At 46.4% G+C, this 22,214-nt stretch overlaps 1 protein-coding gene across 1 annotated transcript in view; it reads right to left on the bottom strand.

Moving 5' to 3' along the window:
• Positions 1 to 2,319: 2,319 nt before the first annotated feature.
• mdga2a (MAM domain containing glycosylphosphatidylinositol anchor 2a) overlaps positions 2,320 to 22,214 on the bottom strand; it is a 142,425-nt gene continuing 122,530 nt past the window's right edge. Inside the window, exons 12-17 of the mRNA XM_062523437.1 lie at positions 14,436 to 14,456; positions 13,597 to 13,752; positions 7,688 to 7,852; positions 4,718 to 4,848; positions 3,539 to 3,641; positions 2,320 to 2,471 (exon numbers count right to left, since the gene is read on the bottom strand). Coding sequence (XP_062379421.1) covers positions 2,383 to 2,471; positions 3,539 to 3,641; positions 4,718 to 4,848; positions 7,688 to 7,852; positions 13,597 to 13,752; positions 14,436 to 14,456 — 665 coding nt within the window. The 3' untranslated portion in view covers positions 2,320 to 2,382. The remainder of the gene's footprint in view (positions 2,472 to 3,538; positions 3,642 to 4,717; positions 4,849 to 7,687; positions 7,853 to 13,596; positions 13,753 to 14,435; positions 14,457 to 22,214) is intronic.

Genomic DNA, 22,214 nt, shown 5'->3' with positions numbered 1-22,214 from the left:
TTTTATTTTTATTTTTTATTTTTAAACATCACAAGTCTACGTGAAAGTCCGAGGAGGCTATACGCAATGTCAGACAGCCTCCTCCCAGAGTGTCCTCTCGTCCAAAGATAATCCATCAGGTCCCAGAGGTCCTTCATCACTGCAATAAGGTGTGTAGTCTCCACTCTCCCCTGTAAAAGCACCAAAGTGTGTGTGTCCCTCCAGCCCTACCATGCTCTCCCACTCTCTCTCTCTCTCTTTCTCTCACTTCTTCAGAGGATGGGGAGCACGGCTGGTTGCGTGCCCAACAGTGTTGTTTTTTTTTTGCGCTCAAATCAAAACAGCCAAGGTCAGTGTTGTAGTTGTCAGAGGGTGGCTCGTCAGAGGTCTGGGGTTTGAAGGGAATGGGAAATTCATCTCCTTTGTTACGCAGTCATTCTAAAGTATCAAATCAATAACAGTATTAATCAATTACAGTCATGTTATAATATGTCCTACCAATTAATCCCACTTTACAAATACTTAATAAATGGTTTATAATCTGTTTCCTTTCGACTGTGCCAGTTTGGGGAGGGATATTCGCAGTAGTTGAACAGCCCAGTAGTTGAGTTGTGTGACTACACTTCTGCTTCTCTCATAAAGGTCTAAAGGCACTTGATAGGATGGTAGACAGCAGCTTCCCTTGTCCCTGGGTCACAGGTCTAGTACCAGGGACGGGGAGGGCAGTGGCCTACGCTCTGCACCTCGCAAAGAGCCATGCTTCGGACCTGACACACTGGCACAACCTTGAGTGGGCACAGCTTATTATTCAGTGGGCAACCTGTGGGCGAGGAGGTGGAGGACGAGGCGGGAAGGGGGGGGGGGGGGGGGGTTTGACATTCAAGGTTTTTTTTTCCTTTCCCTCCATTTCCCCTTTTTTACCTCTCCGCACATGTTTTTATGCCTTTCATTGAGACAGGCAGGAAGGAAAGGTCAAGTCAATGATTTGTATCGGGAAAAGGTGTTAATCTTGTCTGTTGCAAGCTAGGGGGGTAGAGTGTTGAGGGCCGAACTGGAACAAATCTGTATATAAATGGCAAAGAAAACAACAGACTATTAAGTGCTGGACTGCACCAACACAATCCTGCTCGACAAGTTTGTCGGCACAGAAGATTACACACACACACACACACACACACCCATACACATACACACACACACACACACACACACACACACACACACACACACACACACATACACACACACACACAGACATGTGACCCCAATATAAGGCTATGATTGGCCAGAACCGAAAGAACCACCACCCAAACAGGTTTGTTTCAAGTGATTGATAAAGCACGATTTGAATATCTCTTTCGAAATGTGATATTATACTTCAACGGATAACTTTTTGTCAAACAACCTGTCAAACATGATATTGGACTGCAATCGTCACCACATCAAACTCTTTCCTCGGTCATACAGTACAGCTGTAAACATGAAGGCAGTACGAAATGTAGGTGCCTAAGAGGAGCTAAATGAGCGTTAACCTCGGAACACTAGTGTAGCGCTTCTTTTGGGGGCGAACGTTGGGGAATTACCATAAGAAAGGTGAAGATATTCATTTGCATCCCTTCCAGATATTATGTCAACAACCTTAAATTTTGAGAGCGTTAAAAAAGAACAAAACCAAAACAAAACCAAAAAAAAAAAAAACATTTCTGCCACACTATTTTCATTGCCGTGATCTTCCATGGCTGTCATTTTAGCAATTCCCATGACTGTCAATTTAGCGGGGGCTTGCATGGAAAAATAGTGTATCTTGAGCATCGCTTGGGAAATGGGCGAGACGTTTTCCCCCATTGCCGACTGACTCATCCTGCTCATCTTCCGGCGAGCACGATATGGCTGAAAACGAAGAACGCAAGAATTTGAAAACATTTTCACGAGAGGAAGAAACGCAACACAAAAACTGAACCAAACAGAAATACACCAGTGTCCTTGTGCTTCAAAGAGATGATCTTGTCCTGTTTGCAGTCATGCTCGCTACAGGATCTGGGCACAGCCTTGTTTTGTTTTTGTTTTTTTTCTTTTGTTTTGTCCTGGTTTTGTCGATAACCATCTCCTCGTCTCCTCTTTTTCCTCAAATATATATATTTATAGATTTTTTTTTTTCTGTATTCACCCTTCCATGTGGGCCACAGAGAAAGCCATGCTGCAGCTTGATGTTTCTCCTCTGTAGACCGGATGAATCTTTGGTAGTTTCGTTTGGACAGTTCCACGTCTGCCAAGTTTTATTCCCCCATCCCCCGTCACCCCAACACCCCCCCCCCCCCCCCCCCCCCCCCCACGCTCTCGCTCTCCCTCCCTCCCTCGCCTCGGCGGCGGCTGAGCCAGGAGCGCGTCCTCGCCTCCGGAAGGTCACCTTCGATGTCCCATCACCACGAGGAGCAGGGCGACACAAGACTGCCATATATGCCTGTTGGTGGGCGAGGCGGAGGACCTCAGATCTGCGGAGAGAGAGAAGGGAAGAAAAGGCACAGGGAGCGCACACTTCAAATGAGACGCTAATAGGCTTCGTGACTCACAGAGGAAGGCAATCAAGCACAACTGCCATTAAAAGCACAATGGTGTTTGATTAAACTCAAATTCCTTCTTTCTTTCTTTCTTTCTTTTTTTTTTTTTGCTTATGAGGCACTTAGAAGAAAAACTGAAAGGTTGGACTTTGTTGCCGTGCCAGCAGGAAAAAAGAGAAACAACAATGCCGTATTCCATTTCTAAACGGTCTAATTAACATGAGTCTCTTTCACAGATTTATGGGCTTTGTTGCAAGTAGTCGAGACTTGAATGGCGTATTTTTAAATGCCAAGCAAGACAAGAAAACACGCTTTATTAGACAATATTTACATAAAATACCACGGTTTGACAATAAAATCAATGAGATGTGTCTCCTATTTGTAAAATCGCATAGAAAACCTTGCTCCCTTTCCAAACACGACTTTACAAAAGCAAATGATCACAGACAACATATGGTTACAATTCAACAATAATGGGAAACAATCAGAAAGAGTCAGTAATTGATTATTTATTATTTATTCCTCCTTTAAAGTGCAATTAGGAAATGTGCAACGCACGTCGAGTGGCTCTACGTCAGTAATTAGCAGATCTACTCCATTACGTTGGCCTTGTTGATGAGCGTGTCTGCTCGAGTAGCCAGTGATGGCCTAAACAGCGCTGATTAATCTTGCACTGTGGCATCGGCATGCCGTAAACAAACCTAGCTAATTAGCCGCTCACTGTATGGTGCTTAGATACATTTGGCCCTTCATGGTCCAGGGCTGCTGCTCAAGTGTGGACAGCAGTTATTTAGTGTACGCGGTTCCACTGCTATGCGTTACAGCAGACTTCAGTAAAATACATATTTAACCCATTAGTCAAACTAAGTGAACGCACGATTACTTCTTAAGAGGAATATGCTATTTCCCCACAAGTGGAGTGGTCGAGATAATGTGTACTGTTGATTAGTGCAAAAATAGTGAGTTAAAATGAATGGCGGTTGAAAAAGACTTATACTTACTGCTATTGGGGGGAGGGTCTCGACATTCTCCCTCTTCAATGGCCACGTCGTCTATGGCAATGTCTCCTTCGATGCCATTGCCACGGATACCCTCTATTATAACCTGAAAGGGAGATTGAAAACTCAACAAATGGAGTCCTTACAGTGAAAAAGTCTTGTTTCTTGTCTCACGGATACCCTCTATTATAACCTGAAAGAGAGAGTGAAAACTCAACATACGCAGTCCTTACAATGAAAACAGTCATGTTTCTTGTCAATAAATCCTTGAGCCCCTGTAGAATATTGTACACAAATCACTTGTCCCAGAGAGCGAATAATGCTTGTTCAATACAACCCAAGGTGCAAAGCAAGTCTCACAAGTGTTTTGCTTATTTACCGTTTCCTGGCAGATGAGGCTGTTTACACTCGAGGCTACCACACACACACATTCAAAGACATAAAGCAGGACCACCCATCTCTTTAGAGGAAAAATTACTATGGTGGGGGAGATGCTTTAGTCTGCTAGCAGACACTACTGCACTTTCTTAGTGACTTTGAGAGTTTGCTTGTGAGGGATTGAAGATGATAAGCTTGAATGGCTCTCGCGAGTGCATTATCTTTGTGACTTTGTGGGTAATTTATGGCGTTGGGAGAGGGTCCGGCAGATGGGTGTGATTTATTCGGGCTCTCTGAAGGCAGCTTCTCTCTCTCTACCCCCCCCCCCCCCTCTCTCTCTCTCCTCCACCCTCCCATAAAAATAGAGGGGTAATCATTTTGTAACACTAAAAGGGGGATCAATTGAAAAGCTGATCGATAGAGCCACGGCAGAATCTCTCCCCAGGGAGAGGACCAGACTTCGAGTGTTGGCTTAAGCAGCCAGTTATTTTTAAAAAACGAATGATCTCAGAGGGGCGAGGGTTCGACTGTGGAAACAGGGCAAAGAACACTGTAAAAAAAAATAACAGCACACTCAGTGTAACCCAGTCCAGTCAATCTGTTGCTGAGTTAAGTTATGTATACCGTACACTTACACAAGTACACTTACAATAAATAATACACTTACTAATACACTGTATAACCTATATATAACCTGTTGAGATAACTCAACAAGATGACTTGAATGGGTTATGTCCAGTGCATCAATCTGGTCTGAAAGAGAGACTTCTGCCCAAGTCCAGTGTTGGAGAGCAGAGTGCTCACCTGGAAGGCCGTCTTTGGGTGGATGTTGACCCGCGCTTGCCTCCAGCGTTCGCCCTGGTTACCGTTGAGGGTCCACACAGACGCATCGGGCCCTGTCTGTCCCTTCTGTCGCAGGTACACAATCAGAGATCCTGTGAGAGCAAGACGAAGGAGATGAACATGTGCTGAGATCAGTGGACTCTGTGCTTCTCCAGGAGCGGTGATCATGGAATGATGAGGAGCACGGAGAACTCTTAAGTCGTGTCAGGGGAGGCACATTTAACACAAATCAAGGGGTCAACATTCAAAAGCACCTCAAAAGATGTACAGACAGAAATACTTTTAGTCCTGATGTATTTTGAATCTACTCCTCTTTTCACAGCTAAGCATCAATTCTAAAAGCCTTTTACACAGGGGGTTAAGGACAGATTTATGTCCTGGGTTAGCTAAATGTCTGCTCAGAGGCACATCTGAGCACATACACTGTTTATGCAGTTTGGCTTATATCATTAGTCTTTGAATAGCTTATGGTTGCTTTAAATACAAACAATGACTACTAGTAAGATTTCCTGTCTGTTGTAGCCTCTAGTTAGCTATTGAAGGTCTATAGCAGCGATGGCTCTAAGGCTGTGGAAAAGAATTTTGATCTTCAGACATTCAATATTTCTGTAAAAAAGCTATTTTTATGAAGGCGCATGTTCAAACCTCCAAGGATCCATTTTGCTCAGGTTCAGCGTGCGACCATGTTTTAATCTTCGCCATTCAATTTCATTTGAAAAAGCTTTTACAAAGGTGCATTAATTCTGCTCTTATTGCCGTTCCCACATATAGTATTTTATTTTCGTCCCATTTCAATTTGTTGCTAATTTGGCCTTCATCATGTCTCTCCTTTCAAGTTTAAGTAGGTCTTTTAAGGGTCTCTCCGTTTTTAACGATGTCCAGGTTTTCATCTTCTCTGATTCATTGTACATAGCAGTAGTTAATTATATACTCTTGGACAAGACCTCAAAGCAATTTTAAAATAACAGCTTGATCCTTCTATTTCCAACATGCGAGAACGCCCCGCAAAAGTGATGAAAGAGCCAACGCTCACACATTTAGCGGCGGAGCTCGATAGCGTATGCCAGCCTCGTCCACGCGCAGCGCTCCGCCTCACTTTGCGTTTCAGAACGGCTAAATCATTATTAGCATGCAGGCTGACGCAGGCACGCGCTACGGAGAGATATGGAGGTGCGCCGCTACCACTCTGCAGCCCTGACAGAAACAATCTCAATTTCCTGTGGATGCAGTCGACTCCAGCGCCACCCCCCTCCCCTTTCTTCCTTCTACCCCCCCAACACACACACACACACACACACACACTTATTCCCTCCCAATCGGCACTTCGCTCATGTCTCCACGCTTGGCAAATGAGGAGGTGCGGTAGCGGTAGCGGCGGCGGCGGTGGCAGCGCGTGTTCCCAACACGGCGGAGCAAAGCGCACAGTCATGCTCAGATGAGCGGCGCTCCTCTCCAGGGGTTGGGCCGGGGATGAGATGGGAGGGCGGCAGTGGGAGTGGAGGATCAAATGACTACAAAGGGGGAAACCTGACAAATGCCTCCTCTCCTCCTCTCCCCTCCTCTCCTCTCCTCTCCTCCCCAACCCCTCTCTCTCCCCTCATCTTGAGAGCCACTTTTGCATTCCTCATGGCACTCCATAGCATTCCGTCCAACCAAAACGCAAAATAAAAAGGAATGAAAAGACGTCATAAAATAAAACTACATCTGAAACTGTCTGGGTGCTATTTTCACCACACTGTGTGTGTGTGTGTGTGTGTGTGTGTGAGTGTGAGTGTAAAAAGGTTAAGCCCTGAATGTTTGGACAGAGGATGCTTTTTGACTCGCATGAGGTTGACCCTTGACACCCCCCACTCCCCCTCCTCCTCCTTATTTAGTCTGCCAAGCATACAGACCCCTGAAACACACACACACAAACACACACACACACTCTCTCTCTCTCTCACACATACACACACACACACACACACACACACACACACACCCCTCCAGACTAGGCCTCCATCGCTGCCGCTGTCTCGGCGCGCTCCGAGTCGGACAGCTTTTGCCAAGCATAAAATTGCCGTCGCAGCAGCCCTGTCTCCGAGGTCAGCAAGGTCCGCCCTCCCTCCTGAGCTTCTCGGGGGCCACAGCGGAGACGCGGGACTCACAAAAGGAAGGGCTTAAAAAAAAGAACAGCGCCCGAGACAGAGCCCTTCGGAGGAGGAGGGGGGGGGGGGGGGATGGGGGGAGAGGTGCAAATGTACCTCTCGCTGGACAAGGTCATTCAACTCTGCACGCACGGCCGTTTCCAAACAGGAAAGGGGTTCTTTAAAGAGGTCAGCGACAGTCTGTTTCTCCTACTGTCTCACTCTGTTGGGCTGACCTTAGCCACAGGGAGTCGAAACAGACCAATACTGCCGCGTACCTCTAGGGGACACTAGTGGGGGGGGGAGTTGGTCAAAATGTTCATGGGATCAATCAGTGGCTTGGTGTAGCAATTGGTTAAATTACAAAATCCATCCATAGCACCACAGCAGCATCCTGCACCATACACAGGTCTAATGCCCAGAGGGGCCAGGCTCGCATCTAGCCTGAGGTCATTCCCCAACACACACACACACACACACACACACAAATACTGTACACACACACACACACACACACAAATACTGTACACACACACACACACACACAAATACTGTACACACACACACACACACACACACACACAAATACTGTACACACACACACACACACACACACAAATACTGTACACACACACACACACACACACACACAAATACTGTACACACACACACACACACACAAATACTGTACACACACACACACACACACAGATTACCCTTTGCAGGAATGTACACAGTACTTACTATACTATAACCAATCACCCACTTTTATTGAGAGCAGAGTCAACACCGCCCGATGACTTACCTATATGCTTGCCATACATGTGGTAGTAGAAGCTGAAGCAGTAGGTGGGGTTGGTGCTGACCGTCCCGTACGGGTTCTTGGGGGCCACGCTGAACGAGGGGCTCAGCAGACGCGCTTTGTCCCCGGCGACCCTCGGACGAGACGTCTCGATGTACATGTAAAAACCTGTGCCATAGAGAGAGAGAGAGAGGGAACGGGATCATTAAAATCAAAAACCTCTTTAAAGTCTCTAATGGCGGCTGTTTGGAAAACATCATTACGTCCATCAAGGGGAGGATTTCAAAATTGAACAACGATATCTCCGGGATATGTGATCAAACACACTCGCTCGATGTGTGTGTTTTTCCCAGTCGCCTCGGTATAGAGAATGATGCATAATTTATGACATTAGCAATCGCTACACATGCCCCCCAACACAAACAAATGTGTCCCTCGAGGAGATCTGCCGATTAATTAGTTTATTTTTATGGATGTTTCCATATATTTTAATGAGAGGCTAGTGGATGGACAACAGATGAGTCTCTCTCTCTCTCTTTATCTCTCTATTTCTCTCTCTTTCTTTACATCAGTCTTTCTCCCTCCATCTTTTTTCCCCCATATATCCGTCTCTCACAGTCGCAGACTCTCTCAGACTTCCCGATTCCACATTCCTGAGGAGCGGAGCGGAGTGTAGAGGAGGCCAGAGTGTAGGGCTCGTCCTCTGGAGCGCCACAGATCTGTCCGTCAGCGCTGACACGCTCCTGAGTGACTCTATAGACATGGAGGAACCAGGGCCGCGGCGACAGGAATGAGAAATCGCAGCGCACGCCAACGGGAGACCGAGGAGAGGAAGAGCGAGGACTTTCGGAACCTACTTTAAACTGCCCCTTCAATTCCACATTTGGGCTTCAGAAAGAGTCTGGTTTACCCAAACCAGATACTAGTTTAGATTGTCAAGAGGAGTTAAAATATTTAGACCAGGATGTGTGTCTGGGTTATTACATTACATTTTATTTAGCAGACACTTTTTTGATCAAAATGACTTACATATGTCAACTATATTACAAGGGATGTACCTGGAGCAACTTGTGGTTAGGTGCCTTGCTCAAGGGCACAACGGTGGAAGCCGGGAATTGAACCGACAACTTTCATAGCATCTTCACAAGGCTTAGGGCTTGGCCACAAGGTGATTCTACTTGCCTAAACTGACACAAAGTTTACAAACAGGTTCTGACCACGTCTACAGTACATGAATGATTCCAGTGTTAGCAACCTTTGATGTAAAATAACAAACAGACATTTTTCTGTCTCTCAGCCAGAGGAGTATGGCCTTTTTCTGTTGACTGACTGTCTTCTGCCATGCTTACATTTTAATAGTTAAATCACTATTTTTTTTCCCCAACTGCTGTCACTTTATGCTCTTCATTTGGACCACCTGGCTACCAACACTTGAGTATAAACAGGGGAGACACATCTTCAACTACTGCACTGGGTCTCGAGGGTATTATTCAGAACTGGAGACCACTTTGCTCAGCTCAAAATGTCACTTAATTGATTTTTTTAATAAAACAATATCCGCTGGCGCTAAGGGTGCTATATTGTGTCTGACTCATCAAGGCGAGGCGAGAGGTCTAGTGATCCATTAGGCTCTCGAGTCGTCAATATTATTTTCACCGCAAGTTAAAAACAGACACCTTAGAAAAAAATAAATAAACCTAAAATCAATCTTCACTGCCCTGGATTGAGCTCCTTCGATAGACACCCTATCGATAGCCTCCATCAGCGATCCATGTGTGTGTGTGTGCCGTCAGGGAAACACAACCTGCCGTGTGCATCACTCTTGACACTTGATGGAAAACCAAAAAAAAAAAACAGTGTTTGTGTAAGTCTGGCTAACAAACTGCTGGAAACATCTTTATGGATTGCTGCTGTAGCACGTCCGATCGGGAGGAAACCCATCTATTGTCAGCCACCGTGGCAGCAGTGAATCATGCCTGGTGCCCTGGAAGCTGAATTCATTAGTATTCCCTCCTTCCGTGCTAGTCTTCATCACTCTCCATTATGAAGGGAAAAGGGAGAGAGAGTGGGTTGGAGAGTCAACATCTGCCTCTCTCAAAAAAAAGGGAGCCTGTGATACATGTTTATTCATATTCAATCTGATGTGAGGAGTTCAGGAGGGAATTTGAGGACATATTCACAAGTTCAACCACTCTTGGTAGGAGACGATATCACTGCTCCACTCCAGGACACTCCAATACTACCCTTTCCCCCTACTTCATTGCCCTGCATTCTTATGCAGTCCCATGTGTTGAGGCTGAAATACCGAATGTGTAAAATGTTGGAAAGAGAAATGTTTTTGCTTTGTAGCTTGTATTAATGATGTTTTCTAAACAAAGTTCGGGAGGAGCCCTTAGGGATGATTGACACCAATTAACTCACCGCACCTCCCGCTCCAAGAGTATTTAAGCCGACCTTCTTTTCTATTATGCCACACGCCCCGGCGTTTGCTAAAGTCATCCCTCCTCCTCCCCCTCCTCCTCCATTTCACTGATAGCCCAGTTACTCATCCTCCTTCTTTACACAGAGGGGTGCAAGCGGCTATCGCTCTAACGCGATCTCCGCTCCAGGCATTCCAGGACCACGGTCAGCTACCTAGCCAAACATGCTGTTAATGTTACACCCAAGCACAAGAAAATCATACCGATGGGCATTGGGCAAACTAGTGAACAGTGTGTTATAGTACATAGACTAAATGGCTAATCGGCAATAAAATCATCTGTCTTTGATCTGTCCTCCAAATGTTGTCAGAAGAGAACCAAAGTTGTATCGTTCCCTACTGTATGTAAAGATCTGAGACCCTACTCCGTGCGGCTCAATTCTGAAGGGGTACTACCCAGTGCAGGGCACCGCACTCCAAATGTGGTGGTAGTGAGAAATGGGATTAATCTCCAGAACAGACAGAACATACTGTAGCAATCAGACAGATGAAAATGCCTCTTTGAAAAGCGAGGAAATGGACTAGTCATAAGAAAGGCAGGTCAAGCACCTCATGATTACAGTTTCAGTAATTATCTCGACACTCTCTATTATTCTCCAAAACGTTTTTTTTTTTCTGTTGCCATTTTTAGAGTTCTGTTTACCGGGTGCATGAATATTGCTTTTTGCTCCTGCAGGTTCACTTGTTGTTGTCCGAGACTAGGCTAGGGCTTTGATGCAAACAAGTCAATCCCCTCCTGCCTGCATAATTACTGTAGTAGGCCCTCAGGAAGATGGTCAAACTTAAAACGAGTCGGTGTTTCTTTCTACATATCTGGCCTTTTTTCTTCTACTTTCTATAACAAGCTTCTACAGTACCAGAGCCATTTTAAAAAAAACATATTTTTCTGAAACTACACTACTCCATTCACAAAAAGACTTTTTATTATTAAATACAAATACTTGTACAACCTCTCCTTTCACATAATATATTTTTTTTTTTTACCAAGATGTGAAGCTTGTCTTTATTTGAAACACACACACATTATGTAATTATTTACCTTATATAGGCCTATACTGACATTTCTGATATTCATAACAGCAAACTTTATGCAGATTATAGCCTACTATTCATATTACATCTCCACTTCTTAAATTCAGCTGTCTGGTTGAAGCCTCAACATATTGTAAACATAGCAGGCTAAGCTTATCATAGGCTACTCTACTGGTTGGACTGTTCAGTTTCCCCACATGTGTTTAAATTTCAAGGTAAGCTAATACTTTTTCTCCTTGGGACAGGCCCTTTTAAGTCTTGGAGTTGAAAAACATTGTTGGTCAGTCAACTTGAATGCAAGAGTTTTAATCAAATGTCTGCAGCATAGCCTACTAATGATGCTAACCGAATATAACAGTAATTTAGCTAGTCGTCTACTGTGCGTCAATGCGTTCACGATTGTGAATGTTTTATTTGGATTAAATGTGCATGTGGAGGGCGGCTGTCCATTGAGCGCGCACGAGAGCGGGCCAAGGAGAATGAGTTTACTTCTACTGTTTGGTAATTAAGTTGCACGCATAGACTACAAAAGTTGCGGGAGAACTTTATGTTTCTAGCAGCTACCCGAGCAGCGTCAGGTGCATCAGTGCGACCACCTACCACGCTTCCAGGGATGATCTCGTTGGTTTTCATGGAGACAGACAGCCGTGGTGTGCACGGAGGGTAGGAGCTGTGCGTGTGTGTGTGTGTGTGTATGAGAGACAGATGCGCGAGTGACAGAGAGGGAGCGCAGGGAAAGGAAATTCAGCTTTACGAATGCTGCGTGTTTTTCAATAGCGTTTCAACATAAGAATAAATAAATAAATAAAAGAATAACGAAACCCAATATGTGGCGGCCGGTGCTGAATCTGTGGCGCACCGCCACACATTTGTCTATGTGTGGGAAACACTGTGTGTGTGTGTTTGTGCATGAGAGAGAGCCTTTTCAGTGAAAGGGCGAAAGACAGAGAGAGTGAGAGAGATAGAAAGAGAGAGAGAGAGAGAGAGAGAGAGAGAGAGAGAGAGAGTGTGTGTGTGTGTGCGTGCGTGCGAGTGTGTGTGTGTGTGTGTGTGTGTGTCTTTTGAAAGAGAGAGAGTGAGAGAGAGAGAGAGAGAGAGAGTGAGAGAGAGAGAGAGCAACATCCTGCTCTTGGGACCTCCCTGTGCTGATGAGTCCTCTTAACCTCGTGCTGGCTTCTGCTGAGTGGGAGAGTTGCTGGGCATTTGGACGTGTCTACAGTTTGAATGTGTCCATCAGTGCATTTTCTGCCCGGCCTGTCGGCCTCTCGGCCTGCCCACTCCAAAAAAAACAGCACTTTCAAGGTCACACTCATATTCGCCTCCTCTGAAAGCCCCTAGCGTGCTACAGCAGAGAAACAGCCACCATTGCGTGCATCTGCCACTGGGTAGTTTCTTGACCCATAGAGTCATTTTGTTGTCAGTGCAGAGAGAGAGAGAGAGAGAGAGAGAGGTAGTGAGGATTTTTGCACAACAACCATACAGATGTGTGCCATGGCTTAAAAGTCTAATTATGTAAATAATCAATTAATGTATTTAACTGCCGTCAAATCAACTAATGTCATCCTCTTAGAGTGTACTGATTGAAGCACAATGTAATACACACAGCGGATATGGATAGTTCCACTGCAATTACTTTGCACTGTAATTACAAATTGAATTTATTTAATCTGTGGCCCGGCACCTGGTACTAAGCAGATTTAGACAAATGCCACCCTGTAAGCTTTCCACACGGATTGGGGGGGGTGGGGGGTGGCATGGATTCGGGACATGGCTGCGGCAAAAAAAAGAGCTTGTTAATATTTGTAACCCCACACGCATTTCAGAAAAGTGCATGACAGGGGTCAGTCAAAGTGTAGGCAGATGGTGAGGATCAGGTAGGCCAGGGGACAGCCTGCTGAGCCCTGAGACCTCCTGTGGGGTTATAAATAGCTCTGCCTCGCTTCTCTTAACCCCAATCAAACCCACGCGGCCTCGCTGATCAGACCAAAGGGGCTTGATTAGAATATAGGGAAGTGTATTACAGCAGGCTGTGACTGAACACTACTGCAACAAGCCAGGTGGTGCCCTAAGGGCACTGTATAGACACACACACACACACACACACACACACACACACACACACACACACACACACACACACACACACACACACACACACACACACACACACACATCTAAATGCTCTAAATGTTTTAAGAATGTACTCCAATTGTGAATTCAATCATTTAAATCAATCAGTCATTTGCCACTGAAATCACTTCACCAATCAATCAAAAGAATACTCGCAACAGAGCTTGATGATTATTTCGCTTTTTTCAACTTTTTCAACTAAGATTCCAAATTGGCCCTTTGGCTCCGAGCGGAGCGGCCGTCTTGTTGAGGAGGAAGGGAGCAGTCTGACCTTGTTTGGAGCCGCTGCGGTCACTGCTGGGCCCGGTGTTGGGGGTGTACTTGGTGTCCCGCGTGGCCGCACTGTGCCGGGTCCAGTCGAACTCCTCCGTCTTGTCCTGAGTGAACATGCAGATGGCCTCCTCCTCGAAGCTGCAGTGGAACTTGTCTGGAGGGAGCGCAGGCAGGCAGGCAGGTAGGCAGGCAGCGGAGGGGAGAGCATCCAGGATTTTTATTTATTCATTTATTTTTTTAAAAAAGCCAAACTAATTTTCCTTCTCAACCTGTCTCTGCTAGGTAAACTCAAATAGATGCAAAGGCTTGTCTTTGTGGACATGGAGCGGTTTGCTTTAGACAGCCCTAACAGATGTGATGTTTACATAGTAATTAACCGGGGGACTGTGCAGGTTGCATCTACAGTATACAGCCCCCACTGCAGATTTTGTGGGTGGGCAGGTTGTTAGAGAGTGATTTTGCCCGACACTTATATCAGGTGGAATACCCAACTATGCAGGTTTTCCACAGCAGCACTTGACTATGCATGACATACAAATCACAGTCTGACTCTCAGAGCTGCAACAGAAGCCAGGCCAACATGGCCAACTCCACCTCGGCAGTATGATTTATTTGCATTGCTAATTCCCCACTGCATAAATCACCCCAATCAATTAAAGTGGTCAACATCACATTTGCACTTCTTTCAATTAGCCATCTACATGATCTGACTCCTTAGGCATGTTAACACAGCCCGTCATCTAAATAGCAGAAATTACAAAAAAAAATGTTCAGTTAATGGTTTAGCATTTCAATAGAATAAAATAGGAGTGGGGGAAAAAAAAACCTCATACTTACTCCAGTGGGGGTTGACAGGAGCTGTGAATCAAACAACAGACAGAGAAAATAAAAAGATATTATTAACATTACAGTGGCAGAAGCCGTGGGAGGGCCATTGTCAATGGCCCATTACTAGAATATTACAAAGGCCAGAGAGGAAATATCAGAGAGCCTGTGTTTGCCCCTCAAGTCTAATCTGAATGGGAGCGAGTGAGTAGAGGGCATCTAAACCATTAGGGAGCCAAAGCTAAGGGAAAAAAAGAGAGAGACAGAGAGAGAAACAGATAGAGAAAGACAAGAGGGAGAAAGACAGAGGAAAATGTCTACTATAAAAGGTCTCTGCAAAGACAAGGAGAGAGAAGAGAGGGAGAGAGAGAGGGAGAGAGAGACCACTGAGTGCATGTGTGCGAAAGAGACAGAGGTAGAGAGGTAGAGAGGAAGTGGTGGAGAGAGAGAGAGAAAGAAAGAGCAGGGGGGAGAAGGAGGAATCGTGAGAGAAATGACTAATATAGAGACAGAGATAGAGATAGAGAGAGATAGAGAGAGAGAAAGAGAGATAGAGAGGGAGAAAAAAAAACATGAGAGGGAGGTGTGGCGGTAAGAAAGCGGGGAGAGAAACGGAGCGAGATGCGCCTGCCGTCGTCCAGAGCGAGGCAGGAAAAAAAAGCGAGGGTTTTTTTTTTTCTCTCCGCGGCGCGCTCCGAGGCGGCGGTGGCGGTGGCGATGCGCGGGGCGCGGTACAATGGCGAGGTGAAGCACGTTGACCTGCATCTTTCATTAATTCAGCACCAGCCCACATATCTGCCCACCGCAGCCACGGGCGGCCCGGCACCGGCCCGGCACCGGCCCGGCCCTCGCAGGACTCAGCGCCGCCAGCACTTAAGAAAAGGCAAAAACGGATGTGTGTGTGTGTGGATACGGCGTGGGGAGAGAGAGAGAGAGAGAGCGAGAGAGAGAGAGGGAGAGATAGAGAGAGAGAGAGAGAGAGAGAGAGAGAGAGAGAGAGAGAGAGAGTCGGGGTGAAATTGATCCCAGTTCGGCTGAGCGCACCATAAAGCATAAACTAATTGGCCCGAAAAGTTTGGGCGACAACACACACACACACACACAACACAAGCGCAGAGAGAGAGAGAGCCCGCCGTTGTTTTGTTTTCTTTTATCAGGGTTAGGGGGGGGTGATGGTGCCGCCATCATTAACTGGTGTACAAACTATGCTCATAGCTCCAATAGCCATGTTGTTTATTGACACAGGTTTGAACAACAACAACAAAAAGTCAGTCATGTTGCAAAAGAGGACAGTCATGGATGTCTACTACAAAGCTTTCAAGACCCTAAATCCAACAACCAGAAACTCCCACCGACGCCATATTGTGGCTGCTGGTGGTATTCTAATTTTAATGCTTCATTGAAATATTCATCGCAAGATAGGTGCTGTTTCTTTATTCACATCTCTCTCTATCTGGTACAGGTCAGTGGTGGCTCGTCCAAAAGGTTGATGGCCCACCCAACCTCCTCCTTACTGTGAAATATTCATACAAATCCAATCAATCATTCATTAACAAGAAGGGATGAATCTCCTGAGGGCCCCTTTTTCTCCGTTAGATTCGACGGTGGCTTTTCCCATTTCCATGCATTAGGCTACAGTTAGCCATGATTAACTAAAGGGGAAACGGAATCCTAATGAACACATACTGTAACAGACACACAAGAGGGTTTTCTCACGTGTGACAGATCGCACAATAACACTGTCTCTCTGACTTGTGTCAACAAAGCCTTGATGACCATAATAGACAATGATATGACACTGATGATCAAACCAAATTGGCCAAACGCACGACAAAACAGCAGATGTTAAGGAGGGACGGATGACAATAGCACCCCCGACTCACGATGGCAGCATGCTCCGTGATGCGGTTATTAGGCACGGCACACACAGCCACAAAACAGCTTGAGCGTGTGGCGGGAAGAAAGACAGACAAATATGGATGGAAGAGGATGATAGAAGGATTCAGAGAAATCTTGGCAAAAGGAGAATACATTGACTAGAGAAAGACAACATAAGCCAGCCGAGGAGGAAGAAAACACATCAATATCACAGGCAATTTATTATTTATTTCATATCGACTCTGAATACTCCTTGGATCCACAAATAATATGTAACTAAATATCTACTTGTACACTTGAAAGTGCCTAAATTTATTTTACGTGCATGAATCCAACGCTCAATAAACTTTGTGTGAGTGAGTGTGTGTATATGTGCGTTTGTGTGTGTGTGTGTGTGTGTGTGTGTGTATACGTGTGTGTGTGTGTGTGTGTGTGTATACGTGTGCGCGTGTGTGTGTGAGAGAGTATGCTGGCACGCATTTGTTTCCCTATTTGTTTTCATTTTTCCAATATAGCATTCTAGGAAGCAATTAGGCATGTGAGGTTAGCCTTCTCTCCCCCGTAAACCACCCAGCTGTTTGCACACTGACTGACTGAGGAGGAGAGGCCTGCCTGTGCTCAGAGAAACAGATGTTGCGTATTTGGAAACATGCACAGCATTAGTGCACCCTCTAATTGATAGGCTCTCTGTGCTCCCTGCTCTCTCTCCCTCTCTCTCTCTTTCTCCCTCTCTCTTTCTCACCAGCATTCTCTTCCCTTCTTTCTCGATTCCTCCTCCACCTCTCTTTCTCTCATTCTTGCTCCCGTGCATTGTCCCCCACATTCTCCTTCACTTGCTCCCTTTCTCTCTCTCTCTCTCCCTCCTTCTCTCTCTCTCTCTCACTTCATTTTCCCTCCATCCATCCCTCCCTCTTTCTGCCTAGAAGATCACAATTAGAGGGAGAGATACATGGAGGCGAAGGCATTAGGTAAACATCATTAAATACACATGAAAACGCACACACACACACACAGGCACACACACACACACACACACACACACACACACACACACACACACACACAGAGAGAGAGACACATACATTTACACAAAACCACTCAGTGGAGCATTTATCTATGCACAAAACACTAACCTCTGGGGATTCTTTTTGCTTGAGCATTCTCGACATATTTAAGTTTAAACAATGGAAATGAATGAGGCACCCAGAGCATAATGCTCGGTGCACATTGACTTCTCCTGATCTGTTTGGGGCCCTAGCAAAAAATGCCCTGATTTTTATTCTGTGACAGCCCGGCACACTACAATATTTATGGAAGGGTTAAGAGTCGCGGTAGCCGAGAGAGCAGCCCGGCAAACAGACCGTGACTCGGAACCGCCAGGCTCTAAATGAACGGACAAGGCCGAGTCACTCCGTCTTCGGCCCGCGGGTCAGAACCTAGGGTTTGAACAGAGTAGGGGAAACCACCTGAGCCTCGCCCATTCAATTTTCAGAAGAGAATGTACCAGTAGTTTAAAAGAGAGCCCGCACACAGTCCATATCGGCATGTCATTATTTATTAGAACACAGAACACAACGTTTTGGCTAGGTTTACCTGATGAGGGTCTGAGACCGAAACGTTGTGTTCTGCGGGACCTCTTTCAAACTACGAATCTGCGACTTTTGGTCATCTCCGACGCACCTGTCCCCAAAAAGAAGTGTGCAGCGAAAGCTTTGCCGCTTTGAGGAGAGAATATACCAGAAGGAATTCTGAAGCATGCTTCTGTATCTGGGCCAATGAGAATAATACCACCAGAGTAGAGGGCTGGAATTCAAATCAAGCCCCATCTGACATGAACTAGCGACCCCTCTGCATAAAACCCCCACCTGCGACTGATTTGTATTCCTGTCATAAGTTTGACTGAATTGTATTGACGGAAAATAGAGGTGTGTTTGTGAAACACTCCAGTACGACGTGGAAGTAAATCCAGCATCAAATTTAATAGGAGCGTCGGGGTGATTAAGGCCTGGGATACAGCGCGAGCTCGGGCTAGCACTAAATGAGCCATAGACCTCTGATCGATAGCAACCCAAGCATGAAGTACTGTTATTTGTGCATAAATAATCATCAACATCCAAATCATTGCGTGCTTCATCTTTAGAGGAATGTCAATGGAGTTACCGTGGAAGCGGTCCAAATGGAGACGGCGCAGGGGCAATTTGCAAAGTTTATATGCTGAGCTGCCGCTTTATTCCACGATGCTAAATGACTGAGAGAGTCTTGCCGCCTCTCTTGTGCTTGCCAATCCTCCTGGCAGCGTTCATCCTGAGCCATGAATCTGAACGTCAGCCTACGGTGGCTATAGCCCCCCCCCCCCCCCGCCTCCACACACACTCACACACACACACACACACACACACACACACACACACACACAGACACACACACAGACTCCTTTTGTGACAAACAAACACTACTCAACTTCCCCCCCCCCTTGTCCCAGGTTGTATTTGCGCGCTCTTTTGAAATATAGCATCAATTAAGCCCGAGCCGAACAGCTGTCCAAGTCAAATGGCACAATGAGAGCACTTAGAAGAATGTCCAGGCGGAAGACAGGGGAAAAGTGGTCGCGAGAGAGAGAGGCGGGGGGAAAAAAATCACTGGCAATACAAGTGAGTGCTCCGGCGCTTATTGTAGAGTCCGACAGCACAAATAGAAGTAGCTTTACCTGCACAATAACTGCAGTGCCATTCGTCCATTACCTACCATTTCTAAAGCATCCATTACGGACTTGGGAAAAAGACCAAACCAAACGGGAGATAAGCAAAAGAAAATCTATTCACGAAAAGCTCCTTTATTTCCCCCCAGCATAATAAATCTCATTTCTCTCTGCAAAACATGGCATCCCCCCCCCGCACCACCACCCCCCTAGGCTATTACATCCAATTAAAATATATTAAGTCAAAGCAACAAAGCGCATTCTTTTGGAGGTCGGAGGTTCTCGTAAGACAACAACACTGCCGTTGCAGATGGTGCTTTCGCATGAGCCTGGAGGCAAAATGACTTAAACATGGACAGCAAAGGAGAGCGTGAGTGTGAGTGAGGGGGAGAAAAAACGACCCAGTAGGCAGCACACTGAGCACTGAGACCCTCTCACGTGTGTGTGTGTGTGTGTGCGTGTGTGTGTGTGTGCGTGTGTCTCTGGCTTCGACTGAATGAATCTGAGTCTCAGGTTGTGTGAAGCTCCTTTGCGATAGACCAAGCCTATCTCGCAGGCGCACGCGCGATCATCTCTACAGGTGCTTTCTGCTGAAAGGAAAATGTGTTCTTTTCACTCACTCGGGATCGACAAAGCTACACACTAGGATCGAAAGGCACAGTTGTGAGCGCTATGCATTCTCTTTCAAGAATAGGGCCGGATGAATACTTAATAGAAAATGCCTGCACACTGTGTGGAGTGACTCAGCATATATGACATTTGGCACGCTTTGCTTTACAGTAAAGGGCGCGAGTCTATAGTGTTTGTGGGCACCGATAACTGGCATGGTAGTTACCAGCTGGTTGGGCAACATGTCGACACTCTGACTGAGACGAGGATGAGACAGGTGGAAGGTGGCAGGCAAACAGACTGATATTATCCACTTTTCTCCCGCAGATCCGCAGTCGGAGTCGTCTCGGGCGCTCTCCTGCGCCGAGCTTCCCACCAGGGTTGAGTCACCCATGGGGGGGGGGAGAGGTGTCGGCGACAGTGATGGCTCCTGACGGCTATCGGCTGGGAACGGTAGTGGCGAGAGCGTGCTGTCAAACGGAGCATGTATGTGTGTGTGTGTGTGTGTGTGTGTGTGCGCTGTCTTTGCTCTCTCGACGACCAAGTGAGTGTGTGAGTGAGTGAACAAGTGTGCGCGCGAGAGCGAGCGAGTCGAGCGAGAGGGCGAGCGCGGAGAGTGAAACGCGTGCGTATGCGAGCGTGCTGGCGGACAGCTCACCTTTTTTTCCCCTATTAGTCACCGTCTTTTTTGAAAAGCAGGCAGTGAAAATTAAAGGGCCTCTGCCTGCTTTTGTCGAGAGGATGTTGCTGCCGCCGGCCGACACCGGTGACTGGAGGGAGTGTTTTTGTCTGCGGCCGACCCACTCAGCCTGAACCGCCATCGAGGGCAGCGGAGCGTTTTAGACCTGTCTGAGAGCCTGGTGCTTGTCTTTCATCTCAGCATATAAAAAGGGAGGGGGGGGGTTGGTGACGGGCAGTAAACAGGTCCACTTATTCCTAAATGCATGGGAGTGCTCTGCAGGGATACTGCTGCAGCTGACGCTGACGCGCCCGTTATGTAGATAAATTATAAGCCCAATGTCTATATGAATAAAACAACAGTGGGGCTTTTCTGGCTTCGTTATCCGTGAACACAGCTTTCTTATCCGTCTCTCCATCGTTAATCAGTGATGTGCTGCGTTTGACACTTGAGTTTTGGCAAAAAAAACTCCTCCCTTTCTTTCTGCCATCCAAAAAAATGAGCGGAATTAATGATTCAGACGGAGTTCTTTGTGATTTGCACAACCAGCAGGGGTCCCTGTAGCCTAAATAATAACCCAGCAAGAGAGAGCGTGGTCGAGGCCTAGGCCCAACGTGCCGCTTGTTTATTTATTTCTTTATATTATTTATTTTCCGGTTCCTTCCGTCTCTCTCGCGCTCCGGAGCGAATGATGATGGGAGTTGGCCCCGCCATCAGCCCCCGTCTCTCTGAAGGGGGTAATATCCCGGTGAGGAATTCCAAGGCCCCTCAACGTAAAACACACGCTCGCGGGGGCATGCCCACGCCACACACACACACACACACACACACACACACACACACACACACAGACACACACTGACACAGACAAGCACACACACACACACACACACACACACACACACACACACACACACACATACATACACACATACACAGACAGTCAAGTGCACACACACACACACACACACACACACACACACACACACACATGCACACACAGACACACACTGACACTGACAAGCACACACACACACACACACATCCATCCTGTGTCAGACCTCATAAGCACAGAACGTCATGGAAGACCCGGGGCACCGACAGTGAAGTGATAATAAAAAAAAAAAGACGGACGTGGACCTCTCTCTCTCTCTGGCTTTTGCCCGTTCATCAGAATGTGCTCTAACTGCCTCGTTCTCTGTATCTGTCTCTTCCTTCCTTCCTCCCTTCCTCTCCCTCTCTCTCTCTCTCTCTCTCTCTCTCTCTCTCTCTCTCTCTCTCTCTCTCTGAGGTGCTCTGATGCCTGGGTGTACGGAGAGACCTCCTGGTGGGGAACAAGTGAGTGAATGAGGAAGAGATGGAGAGAGGGAGAGGGAGAGAGAGAGAGAGAGAGAAAAGAGCAGAGAGCGGAGCGCAGAGCCTACTTGTGCATGGCTGCCACGTGCGCGCTCGTGATTTAAAGCCTCATCACCTTAAACTGCGGCATCAAAAAAGCACTACAGGGAGGCCCAAGCCTGGACAACCTGTGTGTTTTTATATTCCTCGCTATCGGGGGTTTGATAGACGGCGGGCTTTAAAAAACCAAAGGAATATATACTGTTCCTGTAACCCTTTTGATATTTTACAGAGAGGCAAAGCCCAGGGACTTGTCATTGAACTGTAAGGATGAGGGGTTCATTGAGTGAATGTGAAGTGTGATGTACCAATAAAATATACAAAGGACAAAGTAGAATATGTCAATTTTTTCCACGTCTGATGGAAAGAATGTGTCTATCTGAAGGACAGTCATTATGGATCATTTGCATTAAATCCATGTAGATTAAAAGACTCACTAAGCACAGTGAAACCTTTGGCTGTCACAAACTAAAGCACACAATAAATCACACAGTTCGTAATTCAGCTACAGTACATGATGTGTGCGTAAACA

This window comes from Sardina pilchardus, chromosome 20 (assembly GCF_963854185.1).
Source record: "Sardina pilchardus chromosome 20, fSarPil1.1, whole genome shotgun sequence".
Taxonomy (NCBI): Eukaryota; Metazoa; Chordata; class Actinopteri; order Clupeiformes; family Clupeidae; genus Sardina; species Sardina pilchardus.
Note: the sequence above shows the minus strand (reverse complement) of the source record. Positions and strands in the feature narration are given on the sequence as shown.